At 58.6% G+C, this 16076-nt stretch overlaps 2 protein-coding genes across 8 annotated transcripts; one reads left to right on the forward strand and one right to left on the reverse strand.

The window, feature by feature from the left end:
- Positions 1-6188: 6188 nt before the first annotated feature.
- Positions 6189-11906, forward strand: B4GALT3 (beta-1,4-galactosyltransferase 3). 4 transcript variants are annotated; one of them, XM_079760759.1, is made up of 9 exons: positions 6189-6284; positions 6725-6809; positions 6974-7101; positions 7410-7687; positions 8217-8452; positions 9445-9635; positions 9737-9859; positions 10952-11056; positions 11186-11906. In XM_079760759.1, exons 4-9 carry the CDS (start codon positions 7423-7425, stop codon positions 11457-11459), a joined length of 1194 nt encoding a protein of 397 aa, XP_079616885.1. In that variant the 5' UTR covers positions 6189-6284; positions 6725-6809; positions 6974-7101; positions 7410-7422; the 3' UTR covers positions 11460-11906. The 4 variants fall into 4 exon arrangements, with proteins under 4 accessions (XP_079616885.1, XP_079616888.1, XP_079616887.1 ...); XM_079760761.1 differs by having other exon boundaries at positions 6210-6284; positions 6667-6809; XM_079760760.1 differs by having other exon boundaries at positions 6215-6284; positions 6631-6809.
- A 22-nt stretch (positions 11907-11928) lies between these two features.
- On the reverse strand, positions 11929-15673 carry PPOX (protoporphyrinogen oxidase; the record flags this gene model as incomplete). 4 transcript variants are annotated; one of them, XM_079760753.1, is made up of 13 exons in its annotated part: positions 11929-12211; positions 12282-12324; positions 12450-12599; positions 12681-12791; positions 12857-12975; positions 13129-13189; positions 13775-13962; positions 14044-14188; positions 14439-14571; positions 14708-14823; positions 14938-15072; positions 15197-15290; positions 15448-15666. In XM_079760753.1, 12 exons carry the CDS (start codon positions 15281-15283, stop codon positions 12069-12071), a joined length of 1431 nt encoding a protein of 476 aa, XP_079616879.1. In that variant the 3' UTR covers positions 11929-12068. The 4 variants fall into 4 exon arrangements, 3 of the variants coding, with proteins under 3 accessions (XP_079616879.1, XP_079616878.1, XP_079616877.1); XM_079760752.1 differs by having other exon boundaries at positions 12450-12572; positions 13775-14188; positions 15448-15673; XM_079760751.1 differs by having other exon boundaries at positions 13775-14188; positions 15448-15668.
- Positions 15674-16076: the final 403 nt, after the last annotated feature.

The following is a 16076-nucleotide window of genomic DNA, read 5'->3' on the forward strand; positions in this document are numbered from 1 at the left end:
TTCGTGTCCCCTGTGTCCTCAGCAGCCGTGGGAACAGGGCACGTCCCCTCTTCCTTCCAGTACACAGGACCCCCTGCAGTGCTCGGCCCCTTCCCTGCGGGGGCCAAGGCCAGCAGGACCTCAGCTGTTCCATCCAGTTAGCGAGGCTGGACCCCGTCCAGACCCCCAGACCGGAGCCAGGGCTGAGGAGCTCACTGCTGCCAGGAGGCGGTGGATTAGGCTCCGCGAGGAGGAGGAGCGGGGAGGAGCCGGGAGCCGCACGGAGAGCTGGGTGGGGAGGAGCCGGGAGCCGCACGGAGAGCTGGGTGGGGAGGAGCCAGCTCGCTGGGCGGGAGGGGGTGAGTCAGGCCCGGCCCTGAGCACCGGGAACCTGTGGCCCTTCCCACTCGGGGCCGGTCCCTCTTTGGAAATCACCCTCGGGGTGCCTTTACCAGGAAGCAGGGCTCTGACGGGCACAAAGAAGTTTTTCCCAGAAAGGGCCTGAGGCCTGGCTACTTCTGTGATTGGTGGGAGGAGAGAGGAGCCGCCATGGGCAGCTGGCCCTGAGTCCCAGGAAGGCCTGACCCTCCTGGAGGGCTCACCCCCGCCTCCCTTCCCAGACCCAGGCTGTGGACTCAGGCCCGTGCCCTGAAGTCAGGGTCCAGCTCTGTCTTGCTAGGGGTGGGGGTGCCTGCCTGCCTACAGGAGCCAAGAAGCCCATCTCCCAGGCCCCGCATTGCCTTCCTGGCCCAGCTGGAGGCCCACAGGGAGAGCAGGAGGCCGGGCTGCGGCGGGACAAGCACGGGGTTCAGAGGGAAAAGGGACAGGATGTGCTGGAGGGGAGCCCGGGGCTGAGCAGGGAGGGCCTGTGCGGGGACAGACAAGCACGTAGGGGAGGCGAGGGCGTCCTGTGCTTGAGGCTGAAGCAGTGACTGGGCCCATTCCTGACGCTCTTTCTGCCCCTGAGTCTCTGCTCCTGTGGTTCGAGCAGAGGAGTCTGGGCATTTGTCCAACCACTACCTCCGCGGGGGTGGGGGTCAGTTCCTGGGGGTGCTGTGGACCGGCTACTCATCCCACACCCACCCCATCTCAGCCCCATTTCTCTCTCTCTCTCTCTTTTTTTTTTAATAAATCTTTATTGTTCAGATTATTACAGTTGTTCCTCTTTTTCCCCCCATAGCTCCCCTCCACCTGGTTCCCATCCCACCCTCTTCCCTTACCTCCCCCCCACTGTCCTCATCCATAGGTGTATGATTTTTGTCCAGTCTCTTCCCGCACCCCCCACACCCCTTTCCCCCTGAGAGTTGTCAGTCCACTCCCTTTCTATGCCCTGATTCTATTATATTCACCAGTTTATTCTGTACATCAGATTTTTAATTCACTTGTTGATAGATATGTATTTTTTGTTCATAATTTTTATCTTCACCTTTTTCTTCTTCTTCCTCTTCTTAGAGAATACCCTTCAGCATTTCATATAATACTGGTTTGGTGGTGATGAACTCCTTTAGCTTTTTCTTATCTGTGAAGCTCTTTATCTGACCTTCAATTCTGAATGTCAGCTTGGCTGGGTAGAGTACTCTTGGTTGTAGGTTCTTGCTATTCATCACTTTGAATATTTCTTGCCACTCCCGTCTGGCCTGCACAGTTTCTGTTGAGAAATCAGCTGACAGTCGTATGGGTGCTCCTCAGCCCCATTTCTCAATCTCTATATAGTATTACAGTATTTTGTTTTCTAAAACACAAGATCAACAGTAAGTGACAAAACCAGCATCTCATTGTCCAGGGCTTGAGGAGGAAAGAAAGTACAATTCAACCTATTGACACTATTGGTTAAGAGGATGCTTCTGAACCAATCAAATCGTCTCCCATTGACTGTTGCTGGGGGAAGCTAGTCACTGCCCAAAGCCTTGCCAGCTGTCAGCAAGGGAAGTCACCAGTTCTCAAAACCTCAGAAAGGGGCGGGAGGAGGCCCAGCCTTGTGAACAACTTCCCCAGGCAGGCCCTTCCACGGGGAAGGCCGAGGATGCAGCCTTTGGAGGGAAAGGCAGGGCCGGAGGTAGATGTCAGGTCTCCCGCAGCCTGGATGGCCAGCAGCAGGCCCTGCAAACCCTGTAAAATACAACACACGTGACACACACATGTCCAACTACATACAGATACACTAGCACATTCTCTTGATAACATAGATGAAAATAAGCTTTGAGAAGCAGGAAATATGAGAATTTTGGCTTGAAAGTGGGTCTGAGGAAAATACATTTATTGACATAATTTCCTAATTAGAATGGACTGTTTATCCCATTTATTTGTTCAACAAACAAGCCATCGGGTTACAGAGTGAAGTCAAATCACGGTCACAGCATCTGGAAAGGGTGCAGGTTTGGAGTCAGACTGAATCCAAGCTTTGATGTGATCTTATTGCTCCATCTCGGTGAGCCTCAGTTCCTTCATTGTGAAATGGGTCTACTGCCTGCCTTACGCAGAGGTCAGACTTCAGAATATACGACGGGAATGCCTGGCCCCGTGTTTGGCTTCCAGGAAGTGTCCTGCCTTGGGATTCCCTTCCCCTCCAACCTCTTCTTTCCCTGGCCCTCCCGCTCCTGTGTTAGCATAAGGAACAACAATTATACCAACCCTCAGGTCGGACCTACTAGCAAGGTGGCTATTTTGTAGAATGTGTATCCAAAGGTCTGGGTTCTGTTCAGGGGAAGACCTGGTCCCTGCCCTGAGTTCACAGTCTGGGAGCAGAGTTAGGTGAGACCTGTGTGGTGAGTGCGTGATAGAGCCTCCTCCCCGACACCCACCACACACACAGAGGGGACACAGCGCGCTCCTGCTGAGGTGTCCACTTCCGGAGTGATGCTGGCACTGGGCTCCTGGAGAGGAGGGGAGCTGGAGGGAGAAAGCAGTTCCACCGGCTCAGCTCCTGGTTTCTCTGTCACACAAAGCCAGCGTGACATGGGAGCAGGCGCGAAGCTGGCGGTGAACTGAAGTCGCTGAGCAGGCCCCATCCGGCAGGAGACAGAGTTTTAGACTTTGAAGTGTGCACCCACACGTGCTCCTGCTCCATCCCCCCACCGCTGATTTTCCTTGAGAAACGGAATAGAGATTTAACTTATTTTAGGATTGTTATTCATTTTATTTTATTTTATTTTATTGTTTAAAGTATTACAAATAGTAGTACATATGTCTCCTTTTTTTTCCCCATTGACCTTCCCCCGGCCTCCCCTAACCCCTGACACATGCTGTCACACCCCTCCTCCCCTTATTTTAAACTAGTTTGTTACTGCAAGGCTGGGTTTCTTCTACTGCGTTGGCATCTGTCATGAGGGGTCACTGGGGGCCTGGATTTATTCAGAATATAGAAAGGCAGGAGGTTGTGGTGGAAGCCAGCACATTAGAATATAAATGTTCAGAAATGTAGCAGTTGTAGGCGATGATGAAGTCCTGGGTGTGGCCAGGGTGAAATGCAGTGGAGAGGCAAGTTCCTGGAAAGAGGATGTAGGACAGTTGGTGGCAGGTGGCAGGTAGAGAGGGAGGACCGAAGGTGACAGGCAGTTTTACAGGAACAGCAATGACCTACGTCATCCTTTCCACGACACAGGGGGCTCCTTAGAACCAGGCTTTGCCCTGGTTGGTGTGGCTCAGGTGGACAGAGCGTCGGCCTGCAGACTGAAGGGCCCAGGTTTGATTCCAGTCAAGGCCATGGCCTGGGTTGTGGGCTCGATCCCCAGTAGGGTGTGTGCAGGAGGCAGCCAATCAATGATTCTCTCTCATTATTGATGTTTCTCTCTCTCCTTCTCTCCTCTCTGAAATCAATAAAGAAATATTCAAAAAACATAAAGCGACGTGAAGAAAAGGCGGTCCTGTATTTCCAAGACCTATTTCAGATTTAAAAACAAACAACCGCCCCCCCCCCCCCAATAAAACAGGAGACTTTGGCTAGAAATAAGTGATAAAGACTTATCTAAGGGTATAGTATTAGAGTTTGCAAAGTAGAAACAATACCCAGAATGTTCCAAAGGAGAAAGAAAAGTTCAGAGTTCTTATAGTGAAAAGTACACTCTTGAGAAGAACCAGCCCCGGGCTCAGCCTCTGCACGGCTCCGGATGGCACCCTCCGCATGCCCAGTGTTTGGAACGAAGGGCCAGGTAGCTCGGATAAGCAAACGTGAGCATTCTTTCTTAGTCCTTCAGGGCATAATCAGAGGGTTACCTGCAGGTTTGATGTATAAACAGGCATTTTTGCAGGACTGGAAATTCAGACACAGGCTAGTTAGAACGAGAGTAGAGTCATTTCCTCATGCCTCAGTCTACCTGCCTAGTAATTTAGCACCTCGTCCCTCTGGTCTCACTAATGACACCTTACGCTGCATAAGCTTCATCTCACTTAGTTTTCTACAGGAACCTCCTCAGTGGGGTCTCTGCTTCCGATTAATGCTCAGCAGAGCAAGCTGCCTGCAGTTCTGGCCTTTGGGCTGCGGGTCACAGCACTCGATGCCCTCCTCCTGCCCTCAGAACAAAACCCAGCTCCTGCAATGGGGTGTACGGAGTCTTTCGTTACCTAGTATCTATTTACCAGCCAGTCCCATAGCTCACTCTTCTCTTCACTCTGTTGTCCAGCTTTACTGATCCATTTTTAATTTCCTCAATCCTTAATTTCTCCCTCATTTCCAGGCTTTTGCCCTTATGGTTTCCTCTGCCCAGAAGACTATTCAAATGTTAGAAGATATTTTTCAGAAAAAGGTAAAATTCTGCCCTGGCCGGTGTGGCTCAGTGGACAGAGCGTCGGCCTGCGGACTGAGGGGTCCCAGGTTCGATTCCGGTCAAGGGCATGTACCTTGGTTGCGGGCACATCCCCAGTAGGGGGTGTGCAGGAGGCAGCTGATCGATGTTTCTCTCTCATCGATGTTTCTAACTCTCTATCCCTCTCCCTCTCCCTTCCTCTCTGTAAAAAATCAATAAAATATATATTTAAAAAAAGGTAAAATTCTGACTCACATGGTTAAAGAAAAAATTATTCTGACACTTATTAATAGTAAAGAAGACTTTGTTCAGGATTATTGCAATCTGAGAGAGATTGGGCTCAACTCTGAATATAGTATGGACAAGTGGGTATGTATAGCCAATGAGCAGAACCAGAGGGTCAGCGGATAGAAAACTACATCGAGGGTAGGGAGAGTCTTGCTAAACAGACATAAGATTTTTGCTAAAGGCAGGCCAGGCTGATCAGATAGTAATGTTGGCAGGATTCTTGGGAAGTGGCTAGAGGCCCGAGAATGAGGCCCATTTGAAAAGACGGTTCAGACAAGTGGGGGACCCAAGCCTGTCTAAAGTGTGGTCACGTTCTTGTCAGTACACATATAAAAATGAACATGTGCTAAAGGTTCTATTTAACTCATTGAGGAATAGGAAGATGTCACAACTGGTTCAAAAGGAAATCTAAAGAGCAGACTTACAGGTCAGGTATACAGAAATGAATATGAAAATGGAGGCAAAAACTGCTTTTTTCTACAGTGTGGGGAGTCCTGGGTTATTTGAACCTCCAGCAGAGAGGGCAGAATTTGCCTGTCGATCAGGTGCGCACAGAGCTGTAACAGTCTTACACGCAGACGGCTGTGCTGCGGGCAAGTCCTTCCGGTTCCCATTCGCCATCACTTCTCCCGGGAACCCTCCTGCGCTCTCCCCCGGGAGGGAGCCGCCGCCGCTCAAGGCGAGCTGTGCGGCGTGAACCTCTGCTCCTGAGCCACGGGGCGCCAGGCGGGCAGGGAGGTCACCAGACAGACCGCAGGTCCACGGAGCGACCCTTCCCTCTACCGTCCGGGAGGACTTTGTCACAGCCCTCCGTCCACGCTGCTTCCTTCTTTTACAGCAACGTTTCCATTCCGAGGCCCGTGGGGCACCGGGTGGACACAAAGTGCGGAGCAGCCGGCAACACTGTCCCCCGGGCGAGGTCCCTGTTGCTACTAAGCGGCGTCACGTAGCAGGGGCGCCACGAGACACCCCGCAGGGCTCGCCTCTGGGTCGGTCTCAGGCCTAAGGGGTGGGAACGGCATTCCGCGCGGCGCGGTCACCCCGCCAACCGCCCGCCCCGCGGCCCCGCCCCCGAGCGCGGCCCCGCCCCCGAGCGCGGCCCCGCCCCCGAGCGCGGCCCCGCCCCCGAGCGCGGCCCCGCCCCCGAGCGCGGCCCCGCCCCCGAGCGCGGCCCCGCCCCCGAGCGCGGCCCCGCCCCCGCCAGCATCCAAGATGGCGGCAGAGGCGCCTTCCGGGCTGTCAGGCCGGCGGTGACCACGGGAAGCCGCAGAGCAGGTACGGGCCACGGATGGAGGGATGAGAGGCCCGCATGAACGTGCGGGCGATCGGGAGGAGGAGTCTGGAGCAAAGGCTGCAGACAAACTCGAGTGGAGCGGGTCCCGGGCGGAGTGTGGGCCGGGCCGGGTGGGCGCACGCAGGAGTTCGGGGTGGGAGGGGTGCCCCAAAGGCCCCGGGTTGTAAGGCGCTGGGAGCACTGGGTGGCAGCCACACCCTCCAGGGAAGCTAGTCCGAGTGCCCGACGGCGCTGCCCGGCGTTTCCTCTCCCCGCCCGCCCGCCGGAGCCGGCGAAGGGAGGCAGGGACGCCGCCCCCTCCCCCCGCGCCTGGGCGTGTGCTTGCAGCTCCCAGGTGGTCACGCTCCTGCACCTGCGGACTAGTCCCAGGCGCGTGAAGAGTGGAAAGTAGCCCGTTTCCTCTCCGCCCTGCTCTCTTGAGACCACTCCACAGTGCTGTCCCGGCTGCTTCACCCCTGGCGGACATACTGTCTCCATTGGCGGCCCTGTCCCCACTCCCCGAACAGGTTGGTCCTGTTGGGTGGGGGATGGGTGAGCATGGAGTGGACACTCCAGGGTCTCCAGTGGGAGAAGCCTGCATCTTCCCTCACTTCCCCTGCTGGAGACCCGCTTCGGCCCTTCTGCGCCTCTCCGTGGGCGGCCAGTTCATCCTTGCCCCCTTTTGTTCCAGCTGGTCCCAGGAGCTCCGCTGGCCCGCTGCCCTCTGCGACATTTCCACTTTTAGATAATGCATCACATATCTGCTCCCCCGGGACCCCCAGGGCCCCCATGATCCGGAAGAAGACAGCTTGAACCTAGGTGAGTCTCTTCCTCTGCACTGGAAGGGAGGTTCTCCAGAGACTCCTCTGCCACGGACTTGAGGGTGAGGACTGAGAGCCGTGCAGGAGCGGGCGGGAGGGTGGGAGGAGAGTGAGACCTGGGCCGAAAGGTGGTGGGGCTGCTGGTGGCAACAGCCTGTCTCTTCCCCGAGAGGACTGCACACCCGTGTGCTCCCTCGCGTCACCAGCTCCTCTGTGTTTTCCCTCTTCACCCCACCGCCATCCCTACACGATGCTCTCTGCTGTGTGCTGCCCCTGCCTGCCCAGAGCTCTCCTCTCTCCTCACAGGCCTCAGCCCAGGATGTTGCGGCGGCTGCTGGAGCGGCCCTGCACGCTGGCCCTGCTCGTGGGCTCCCAGCTGGCCGTCATGATGTACCTGTCACTGGGGGGCTTCCGAAGCCTCAGTGCCCTATTTGGCCGAGAGCAGGGGCCCACATTTGACTATTCTCACCCCCACGATGTCTACAGTAACCTCAGCCACCTGTCAGGGGCCCCTGCTGTTGCCCCGGGTGGCCCTCTGGCTCCTCAAGGTCTGCCGTACTGTCCAGAACGGTCTCCTTTCTTAGGTGAGTGCAGGAGGAAGGGGAGGGAAGGGAAGGCCAAGAGGGCTTGGGGGCAAGAGTGGGACTTAGAACAGGAGGCTGATGTCATCGGAAAGTGAGCTGAGGTTGAGATGGAGTGGACTTGATTTGGAGTTTGGATTGGGCCCTGGGGTTGAGTCGGAGCTTTCCGTTGCCTGCCCTCGCACAGGCCTCGTCCTGCCTCCGGTTAGAAGTGTCTCCTTTGTGGATGAGTCCTGATGTAGGTCGCTAGTTGGAAGTCCATCTGTTCTCTCCATCCCCTAACGGTAGCTTCCAACCCTGTGAAGGGTTATGAAACCTAAACTGAGAAGGGAGGCTAGGTCAGGAGCCTGCTCCTTCCAGGCTTGGCGAAGCTGTCCCAGTGATGGGGCGCTCCAGGCTCGTGAATTCTGAGTGAGTCCTTGGGGTTGTGGAGCCACAGCCCAGGAGTGCCAGGGGCAGAGGTGGTCCTGATCTCCGGCGTCCTTCTTTGCCCTCTGACCCTCTAACCCGTGACTGTCATCTCCTCCAACAGTGGGTCCTGTGTCTGTGTCCTTCAGCCCAGTGCCATCGCTGGCAGAGATTGTGGAGAGGAACCCCCGGGTGGAAGCGGGGGGCCGGTACCGCCCTGCAGGGTGCGAACCCCGCTCCCGGACAGCCGTCATTGTGCCACACCGGGGCCGGGAGCACCACCTGCGCCTGCTGCTCTACCACCTGCACCCCTTCCTGCAGCGCCAGCAGCTTGCTTACGGCATCTACGTCATCCACCAGGTACCCTCCACTCGGACCTTTCTGGAAAGAAAGCCTCAAGTCAGAGCCACTCCGCTCTCATCGGGGGTCCCTGAGGAACTTTCAGAGGGTTTGGCTGTTGAATGTGGGGAGTCCCTGGCTCCGCTGGCCACGGTCAGTCCCATACTTCTTGTCCGCTGCAGGGTATTCCTGGTCCTACACACTTCCAGGATTCTTCCTTTGTTAAGTCTGGAATTGTGCCAATTTGGGATGGGACAGATTTGGGCTAAAATTTTAGCTCTGCCATTTGTTCCTTATGTGACCCTAAGCAAGAAACTTAACCTCCTCCAATGAGGCAACGAGGGGCGACTGATAGACACCCCGTCACATGGTTGCTGGTTGTCAGATTTAATGCTAAACAGCAGCATGTAAGTATCAGGCACACACTGTTGCTCAAAATATTTTTTGTTGAGTGAAATTTTTAGATCGTCTTTCTCTTCATTCTCTTTGCCCCCCGTCCCACTTTGATTTCTCTTTTTACTTTTTAAAATATATATATTTTTATTGATTTCAGAAAGGGAGAGGGAAAGAGAAACATCAATGATGAGAATCATTGGTCAGCTGCCTCCTCCACGTCCCCCGCTGGGGATGGAGCCTACAACCCAGGCATGTGCCCTTGGCCGGAATCGAACCGGGACCCTTCCGTCCACAGGCCGACGCTCCATCCAAACCAGCTAGGGCCCTCTTTTTACTTTTTTTTTTTTTCCAAAAAATATTTTATTGATTTTTTACAGAGGGGAAGGGAGAGGGATAGAGAGTTAGAAACATCGATCAGCTGCCTCCTGCACACCCCCCACTGGGGATGTGCCCACAACCAAGGTACATGCCCTTGACCGGAATCAAACCCGGGACCTTTCAGTCCACAGGCCGACGCTCTATCCACTGAGCCAAACCGGTTTCGGCCCTCTTTTTACTTTTATGCTTCAGCGCCTCTCCATGCCACCGACAGTGAGGCCCTCCGCGCTCTCTTTCAGGCTGGAAATGGAACTTTTAACCGGGCAAAGCTGCTGAACGTGGGGGTCCGGGAGGCCCTGCGTGACGAAGAGTGGGACTGCCTGTTCTTGCACGACGTGGACCTCCTGCCAGAGAACGACCACAATCTGTACGTGTGCGACCCCCGCGGGCCCCGGCATGTGGCTGTCGCCATGAACAAGTTTGGATACAGGTAGAAGGCATTAGAGGATGCTGGGAAGCAGGCGAACTGAGGGGATTGTGGGTAGGGATGTATACCAGACCTGTGGAACCCAAGGATCTTTCTCTCCCCAGCCTCCCATACCCCCAATACTTTGGAGGGGTCTCAGCGCTCACTCCTGACCAGTACCTGAAGATGAACGGCTTCCCTAATGAATACTGGGGCTGGGGTGGTGAGGATGATGACATTGCTACCAGGTCAGACATCCTGACCCCACTCCCTCCCTTTCCCCAGCCTGAATCCCCGCCCTCCGAGGCCACCCCTGGCTGTAGCCCTTTAGCACTAACCTTCGCACCCAGGGCCTGCACTGTGCCATGCCTCTCCTGTCTTCTGCCCTCCCTTACCCCACTGTCACCCTCAGCCTCCTAGGTCAATAGGCTACAGAATTCTGGGACCCCAGAGCGGAAAGGGGCTTACAGACAGCTTAGTACTCCTGCTGGAGTTGCATCCAGACCACTTCCTATGTGGCCGGGGGAGGAGGCACTCATAGGACCAAGAATCACTTTTTTTTTTTAATAGCAAAGGTGGAGATTTATTGAAGAACAAGTACAGACTCCCACGTGGGGAGAGGGAAAGGGTGGGTCCCCAAGAATCACTTTTCAAAGCCTCTGCCGTTGGCATGAGGCCAACTCATGTTTAGCATGTGGAACATCTGACCTTCAGTCTCAGCTGACCCAATTTCCTACCTGTGGTTTGAGTATTTGGGCTTTGATATACCGGACCCATGGCCTCCTCTCCCTTGAGTCCTGAATGGCACCTCTGAATTGTCGTTAAGTGAGAAGCGCCCAGCAGCTTCTGAATGGCTTCCCGGGCCACCTCCACTTCTCGCTTCTGTGGGAGGTGGGGGCTGGTTTCTGCTCAGGTCCTGGTTCCGCCCTGCACGTCGGAGGGGGCAGGGCAAAGGAGGCCGAGCAGCTCAGCCTGTCTTCTAAGGAGAATTGCTGAGCTTGACCTGCAACTCGACTTGTCCTGCACTTTAGACCTAAAGGCTCCTCAGCGCGCCCTTCAGCTCTGGGACCGTTAGGGAGCAAGCGGGGAGGTGCAGACCGAGCGGCCAGTTGCTGAAAGGCCCAGGGCTCCTGGTGCAAGGCCCTCAGGGCTTGGTGCCTCAGCTTCCGTGTTCTCTTCAGCCATCTCCTTGTTCCCCTTTGACTCTCCCTGCCAGTCTGGCACTAACGAGAAACAGTCCACTCCTCTGCCTGACTGCAGTCGTGTTCCCTTCCTGCTGGCCTCGGCTCTCCGTGTGCACCCCCAGCCGTTCCCGCCAAGATCCCTCCCTTTTCCCACAGGGTGCGGCTGGCCGGCATGAAGATCTCTCGCCCCCCCACATCTGTGGGGCACTATAAGATGGTGAAGCACCGAGGAGACAAGGGCAACGAGGAAAACCCGCACAGGTAGGCAGGGAGAGCTGCTGGGCAGTGGGACTGGGCCCTCCGGTTCTGTATTCCAGTCAGAAAACCCTTACAGGCCCCTCGATTCCTGGCTGTCCTTCCTGGTCTTAGTCTCTAACCTCTAACCCTCAGATTTGACCTCCTGATCCGTACCCAGAATTCCTGGACACAAGATGGGATGAATTCACTGACATACCGATTGCTGGCTCGAGAGTTGGGCCCTCTCTATACCAATGTCACAGCAGACATTGGAACTGACCCCCGGGGCCCCCGGATTCCCTCTGGCCCCCGTTACCCACCTGGCTCCTCCCAGGCATTCCGCCAAGAGATGCTGCAGCGCAGGCCGCCAGCCAGGCTGGGCCCTCTGCCCACTGCCAACCACACAGCCCCACACGGCCCACACTGACGCCTCCTCCCTGCCTACCTTTAGTCATGAAACTGGTCCAGGGGGGTCTGTTCTCCCTCCCTCAGCTCCCACTGCTCTCACAGGGGCCGGGGGAGCCACTTCGCTGTGCTGGGGCCGGGGCCTCTCACTCTAGACCCGGGGCCCTCTGTCCGGGGCACCTGCCAGGGTTATGACTGTGAATCTCTGGTGTCGTGATGGTATGTGGTGACTCCCGGGAGCGCCGCCCCCGCAGTGGGAGCAGGGCTGGACCCAGTCCCTTCCTCTTCCATGGAGAGGAGTGGCGTAGCCCCTCCCGGGACCTCTGTGAGTATTTATTCTATTTATGGTCCCAGGGCGGGTGCGGTGGAGTGGGCCCTCCCTGGACACTCTGCCAGGGCTGGAGCAGCCCCCTCTGGCTCGGGCTCGGGCTGGATTTTGATATATTTTCTAATAAAGGACTCAGTCTTGCCTTTGCTCCTGCTTTCTGCACCTCAGGCACCCTTTGCCTGTCTCTGCACCTCCTCCTTCCCCATGCCATGACAGGACAGCCAGACCGAGCCAATCTCCCACAACTTTTATTTTCATGGTGAGAGTCCCAGCCAGCAGGGGCAGCCAGGTGAGGTGTGGGGATCATCTGTCAAGTTCTAAGCCCAGGGCCCGGGCTGCTGCCTGGCGCCCACTCTCTATACAGTCATTGACAGCCACTCCCTCATAGGAGGCTCCGGCCAGGGTCAGGGGCAGCCTGTGAACAGCCAGGAAGTGGGCAGCTGACTCTGCAGAGGACAAGGAGCATCAGCGGCCGGAGCTCCTGGCTCTCCTCGGCCCAGCTGGTCCCCAACTCACCCAGTTTTCTCCAGTGGCCGAGTGTATACTGGGGGATGCAGTGCTGCGGAGAGGAGGAGATAAAAGAAGTTTATCTCTGATGTCACAAGCCTTGATGGACATTGACAAAAATGCCAGGTCCTGCCTTTCATGCCTACAGTGGGAGCTGAGGGCACCTGTCCAGCTCACCCTGTGTAGATGGACCAAACAGTGACTCGGTGGCTCTTTCAGTCCTAACTGTGTGGCAGCTGCTTCCTGTGCCTGCTGTTGGAACAGCTCCTGAGAAAAGGCACAGCCCCTGGCTTCCAGCGCCTGTAACCAGGAACCTCCCAGCATTACCTGGGAGAGAAGAGGGCCCTGACCTCACTGGGCACACAGGAGCCCTCTGGAAACCCCAACTCAGCAAAGCTGCCTCCTCACAGTCACTCTGAGGCCCGGGGGGCTCCCGTCCTGCTCAGGAAAAGCAACCGAGTCGTACACAATTCCCAGGACACTTGGATCTTCTGAGGATGGCACCAGATGTCCAAATCCCTGAGGAAAGGAGATGGTCAGGGAAGGACTCCATGGGGCCCTCGCCTCCCCTTCCCGTGTCACACCTGGACTGGCAGCTGGGCTCCCTGGTACTGCAGGTTCACCACGGCCACAGACACAGCACGGATGGTGCCCAGGACGCGCGCCAGAGGTGCGGCCTCGGCGGGGAGCAGCTTGCTGAGCACTGGGGGAGCCGGCAGAGGCTGCTCAGAAGGCCTTCCCCCACAGTTCCACCCACCCTTCTTGGGATTAGCCTCCGGCACATGGTACGGTCCCGCCGGCCCAGAAGCCACAGCGTGCCTCACCCTGGGTGGGGAGGGAGGTGGCTACCCGTTACCTGGAGCTGGAAGAGCACTGATCACATGGTCGGCCTCCAGGCAGCTGCCCCCCAGAGACACCTGAGTAGGAGCACATTTGAAACAGGTCATGGGAATTTTGCCTCAGCTTCCTGGGCACACACGTGGCAGGAGAGCCTGGTAGTTAGCACAGAAATCGCCCCCTTACTCCAGGAAGGGGGCCAGCCAGCCAGTGTGTCCACGCTGAGCTGTTCAGTGGAGCTGGGCCCTCAGTCCCGACAGCACTGTTTCTACCCAGACTTGGATCAGAGGGTCTCGGAGGAAGGTCCACAAACAAGGCCCAAGCACTGCAAATGAGGCCCACATTTAAACAGCTTCTAGGGCAGGAAACGAGCACCCCAGTCTGCCAGCCGGGCTTGGTGAACACATTTAGGCAGGCCCTGGCCAGACAGCTCTTTTGGTTCGAGCATCATCCCCATATGCCAAGTTGTGGCTCCATCCTGGGCCCCAGCACACACAAGAATCAACCAATGAATGCATAAATAAGAGGAACAACTAATCCATGTTTCTCTCTCCCCCCTCCTCTAAAATCAATAAGTGACAGTAAGTTTAAAAAACACAACAGAACGTTTAGGCAAAGATGGAAACTAACACACAGGGTCATTGCACTCCATGGGGCGCGCCTACCTTCCAGCGTCCTGCCTGGAGGCTGAGCCCACAGACCGGGTGGCCTCTGAGAACAGTGACGCCCCTCCTGGTCAGGTGGGTGGTAAGTGCCTGGGGCAACATCTCCAGCCCTCCTCGGAGGGACCACTGGCTCCAGCGTTCAGCTCGGGCCTGGCGAACGAGTGCCGAGTCTGGCTGTGAGCTCTGCCCTGCCGAGGAGAGGGAGGAGAGGAAGGGAGCAGCAGCATGACAGCCCTCCGGCCTCCAGCCCCCGCGAGCCTCGCCCTCACCTGTCCCCAGCAGCAGCCCCAGGAACACGGAGCGATGGGCTCGCTCGGCTTGAAAGAGGCTGGGAAAGCAGGACCGCACGCTCAGCTCCCGGCTGCTGCCTGCGAACACTCCGCGGCAGAGACTGTCCGCGGCCAGAGCCGCCACCTGCGGTGAGACGGCACCGAGAGGCCAAGGGTCGGCGCCCTGGTTCTCACTGCCCTGCTCGGCGGGACGGGTGAGGGGCTCCGGCTTGGGCTCCGAAGCAGCCACCGTCAGAGGGGGAGAGGGCCCTGGAGGCACCCGCCCTCCAGAGTTGAGTTTTGGAGACTTCTGGGTATGAAATGACAGACACTCCCCAGAGACATAGAAGAGCCGGGGGGTGGGGGGGGCGCTCCAGGCCTCTGGGCAGGGTCACCTCCGGTCCAAGGCGGCGCTCGACAAAGCTGTGCACAGTCTCGTCAGGGTCGCTGCCCTGCGGGGCGGTCAGGTCCCTCAGCCCAGCCCAAAGCAGAGGCTTGGAGAAGGGAGGCGAAGGGCGGAGCAGCCCCCTGCACGGAGAAGGCGCAGTGAGGTGAGGGCGCCCGGGTCCGCCCAGCTCCAGGCTCACGCCCATCCACTGGGCGCTTCGCTCGGGAGGCGGGCCGCCGGGGCTGGGCGGCCGGGGCGCGGCGGGGCGGGAGTCACCTGAGGCCGGCGGGCAGCGCGTGCAGGGCGCCGCCCACGTACAGGAACCTGTTGCGGGCAGCCGGGTGGTCTCCTCGGACAGGTAACACTTCGGAGGCCAAGCCAAGCTCAGACACCTGCTCCCCACACGTCCCCGGGAGGAGGCGAAACGAAGAACCGACCACCAAATACGCATCCCCCCCCCCTACCCTCTCGAGGACCCCTCCTCTCCGGGCACCCCGCAGCCTCACCAGGAGCAGGGTCCGGGCTCCCCGCGCCCCCGCGGGCCGAATTCCTCGGGGCCCGAGTTCGAAGACGGCGCCGCCGGGCCCTCGCACGGAGCGGATCCAGCCTCCCAGGCGCTCGCTGCCCTCCACCAGCACCACCTGGAGCGGGGGAGGGACTGTGGCCCGGGGCCTCCGACGCCGGGGGAAGGGGCTCGAGGGGGGGCGCCCTCCCTGGCTGGCCACGGGGCCAGAGGAGAGGAGGCTCCCTCCGCGCGGCGCTCACCTTGGGGGCCCCGGGGGTCCGGCTCAGGTGGTAACTGGCGGCCAAGCCGCTGATGCCTCCGCCCAGCACGACCACGGTCCGGCCCATCGGGAGCCTGGGGAGAAGGGCGGCACCGAGGGCTGACCGGCTCCCTCTCTGCAGCGTCGGACCCGCGCTCCTCCGCCCCGGCCACTGCTTTGCGGGAAACTGAGGCAGAGCCCGCGGACGCGGTGGTGGGAGCGCGAGGCCCCCGTTTGGGGCACAGGACTCACCCACGAGACGCGCGAGAGAAAGTGAGGGAGGAGCCGGTGGTGCAGGTCCGCAGGCTTCCCGCCCGCGCTCCGCGGGGAGATACGGCCACACCCGTGCTATCTGCGCGCGCGGCGCGGGTCGCCCCCGGCGCGGCCCCCGCTAGCGCCCCCGCCCCCGGCCCCGGCCCCTTCCCCGGCCCCGCGCTCTGGAGGTCGCGCCTGCGCACCAGCCCGCTTCCCATTGGTGGGCCCGGAAGGCCGTGACGCTCGCCAATGAAAACCCATGGGCAGCGCCGGCGGGGCCCGGCGGCCGGTTTCCCGTGCGGAGCGGGGGGAGGCGTCCCCTGGGCCGGCGCTGGCTCCGGGCCCGCAGGGAGCCTGGAGGGCGGCCCGCGCACCTGCGCTGCGGGAAGTGGCTGGGGGCGCGGGGGCCGCGGCTCGGTAACCAGCTCCTGACGGCGGCAGCAGCCGGGCCTGCGGGAGCGAGGCCCCGGGCAACGCACCCAGCGTCTGTCACCCCGGGTCCGGGGCTGGGGCCTCGGGGGGCCGCCCCTTCGCCGGTACACGTCTCAGGTTTGCCTTCCCTCCTTTCGCCCCTCGCGCCCAGGAAGATCCAGTTCGGCCTCCGCCCCACCCCTGCTCGGCATAAG

This window comes from Cnephaeus nilssonii, assembly GCF_951640355.1.
Source record: "Cnephaeus nilssonii genome assembly, chromosome: 21".
Classification (NCBI taxonomy): domain Eukaryota; kingdom Metazoa; phylum Chordata; class Mammalia; order Chiroptera; family Vespertilionidae; genus Cnephaeus; species Cnephaeus nilssonii.

Coding starts and splice junctions, on each gene's coding strand:
- B4GALT3 (XM_079760759.1), top strand. CDS start 7,423: ATGTTGCGGCGGCTGCTGGAGCGGCCCTGCACGCTGGCCCTGCTCGTG. Junction 7,688..8,216: donor AGAACGGTCTCCTTTCTTAG/GTGAGTGCAGGA, acceptor CTCCTCCAACAG/TGGGTCCTGTGTCTGTGTCC. Junction 8,453..9,444: donor GCATCTACGTCATCCACCAG/GTACCCTCCACT, acceptor GCTCTCTTTCAG/GCTGGAAATGGAACTTTTAA.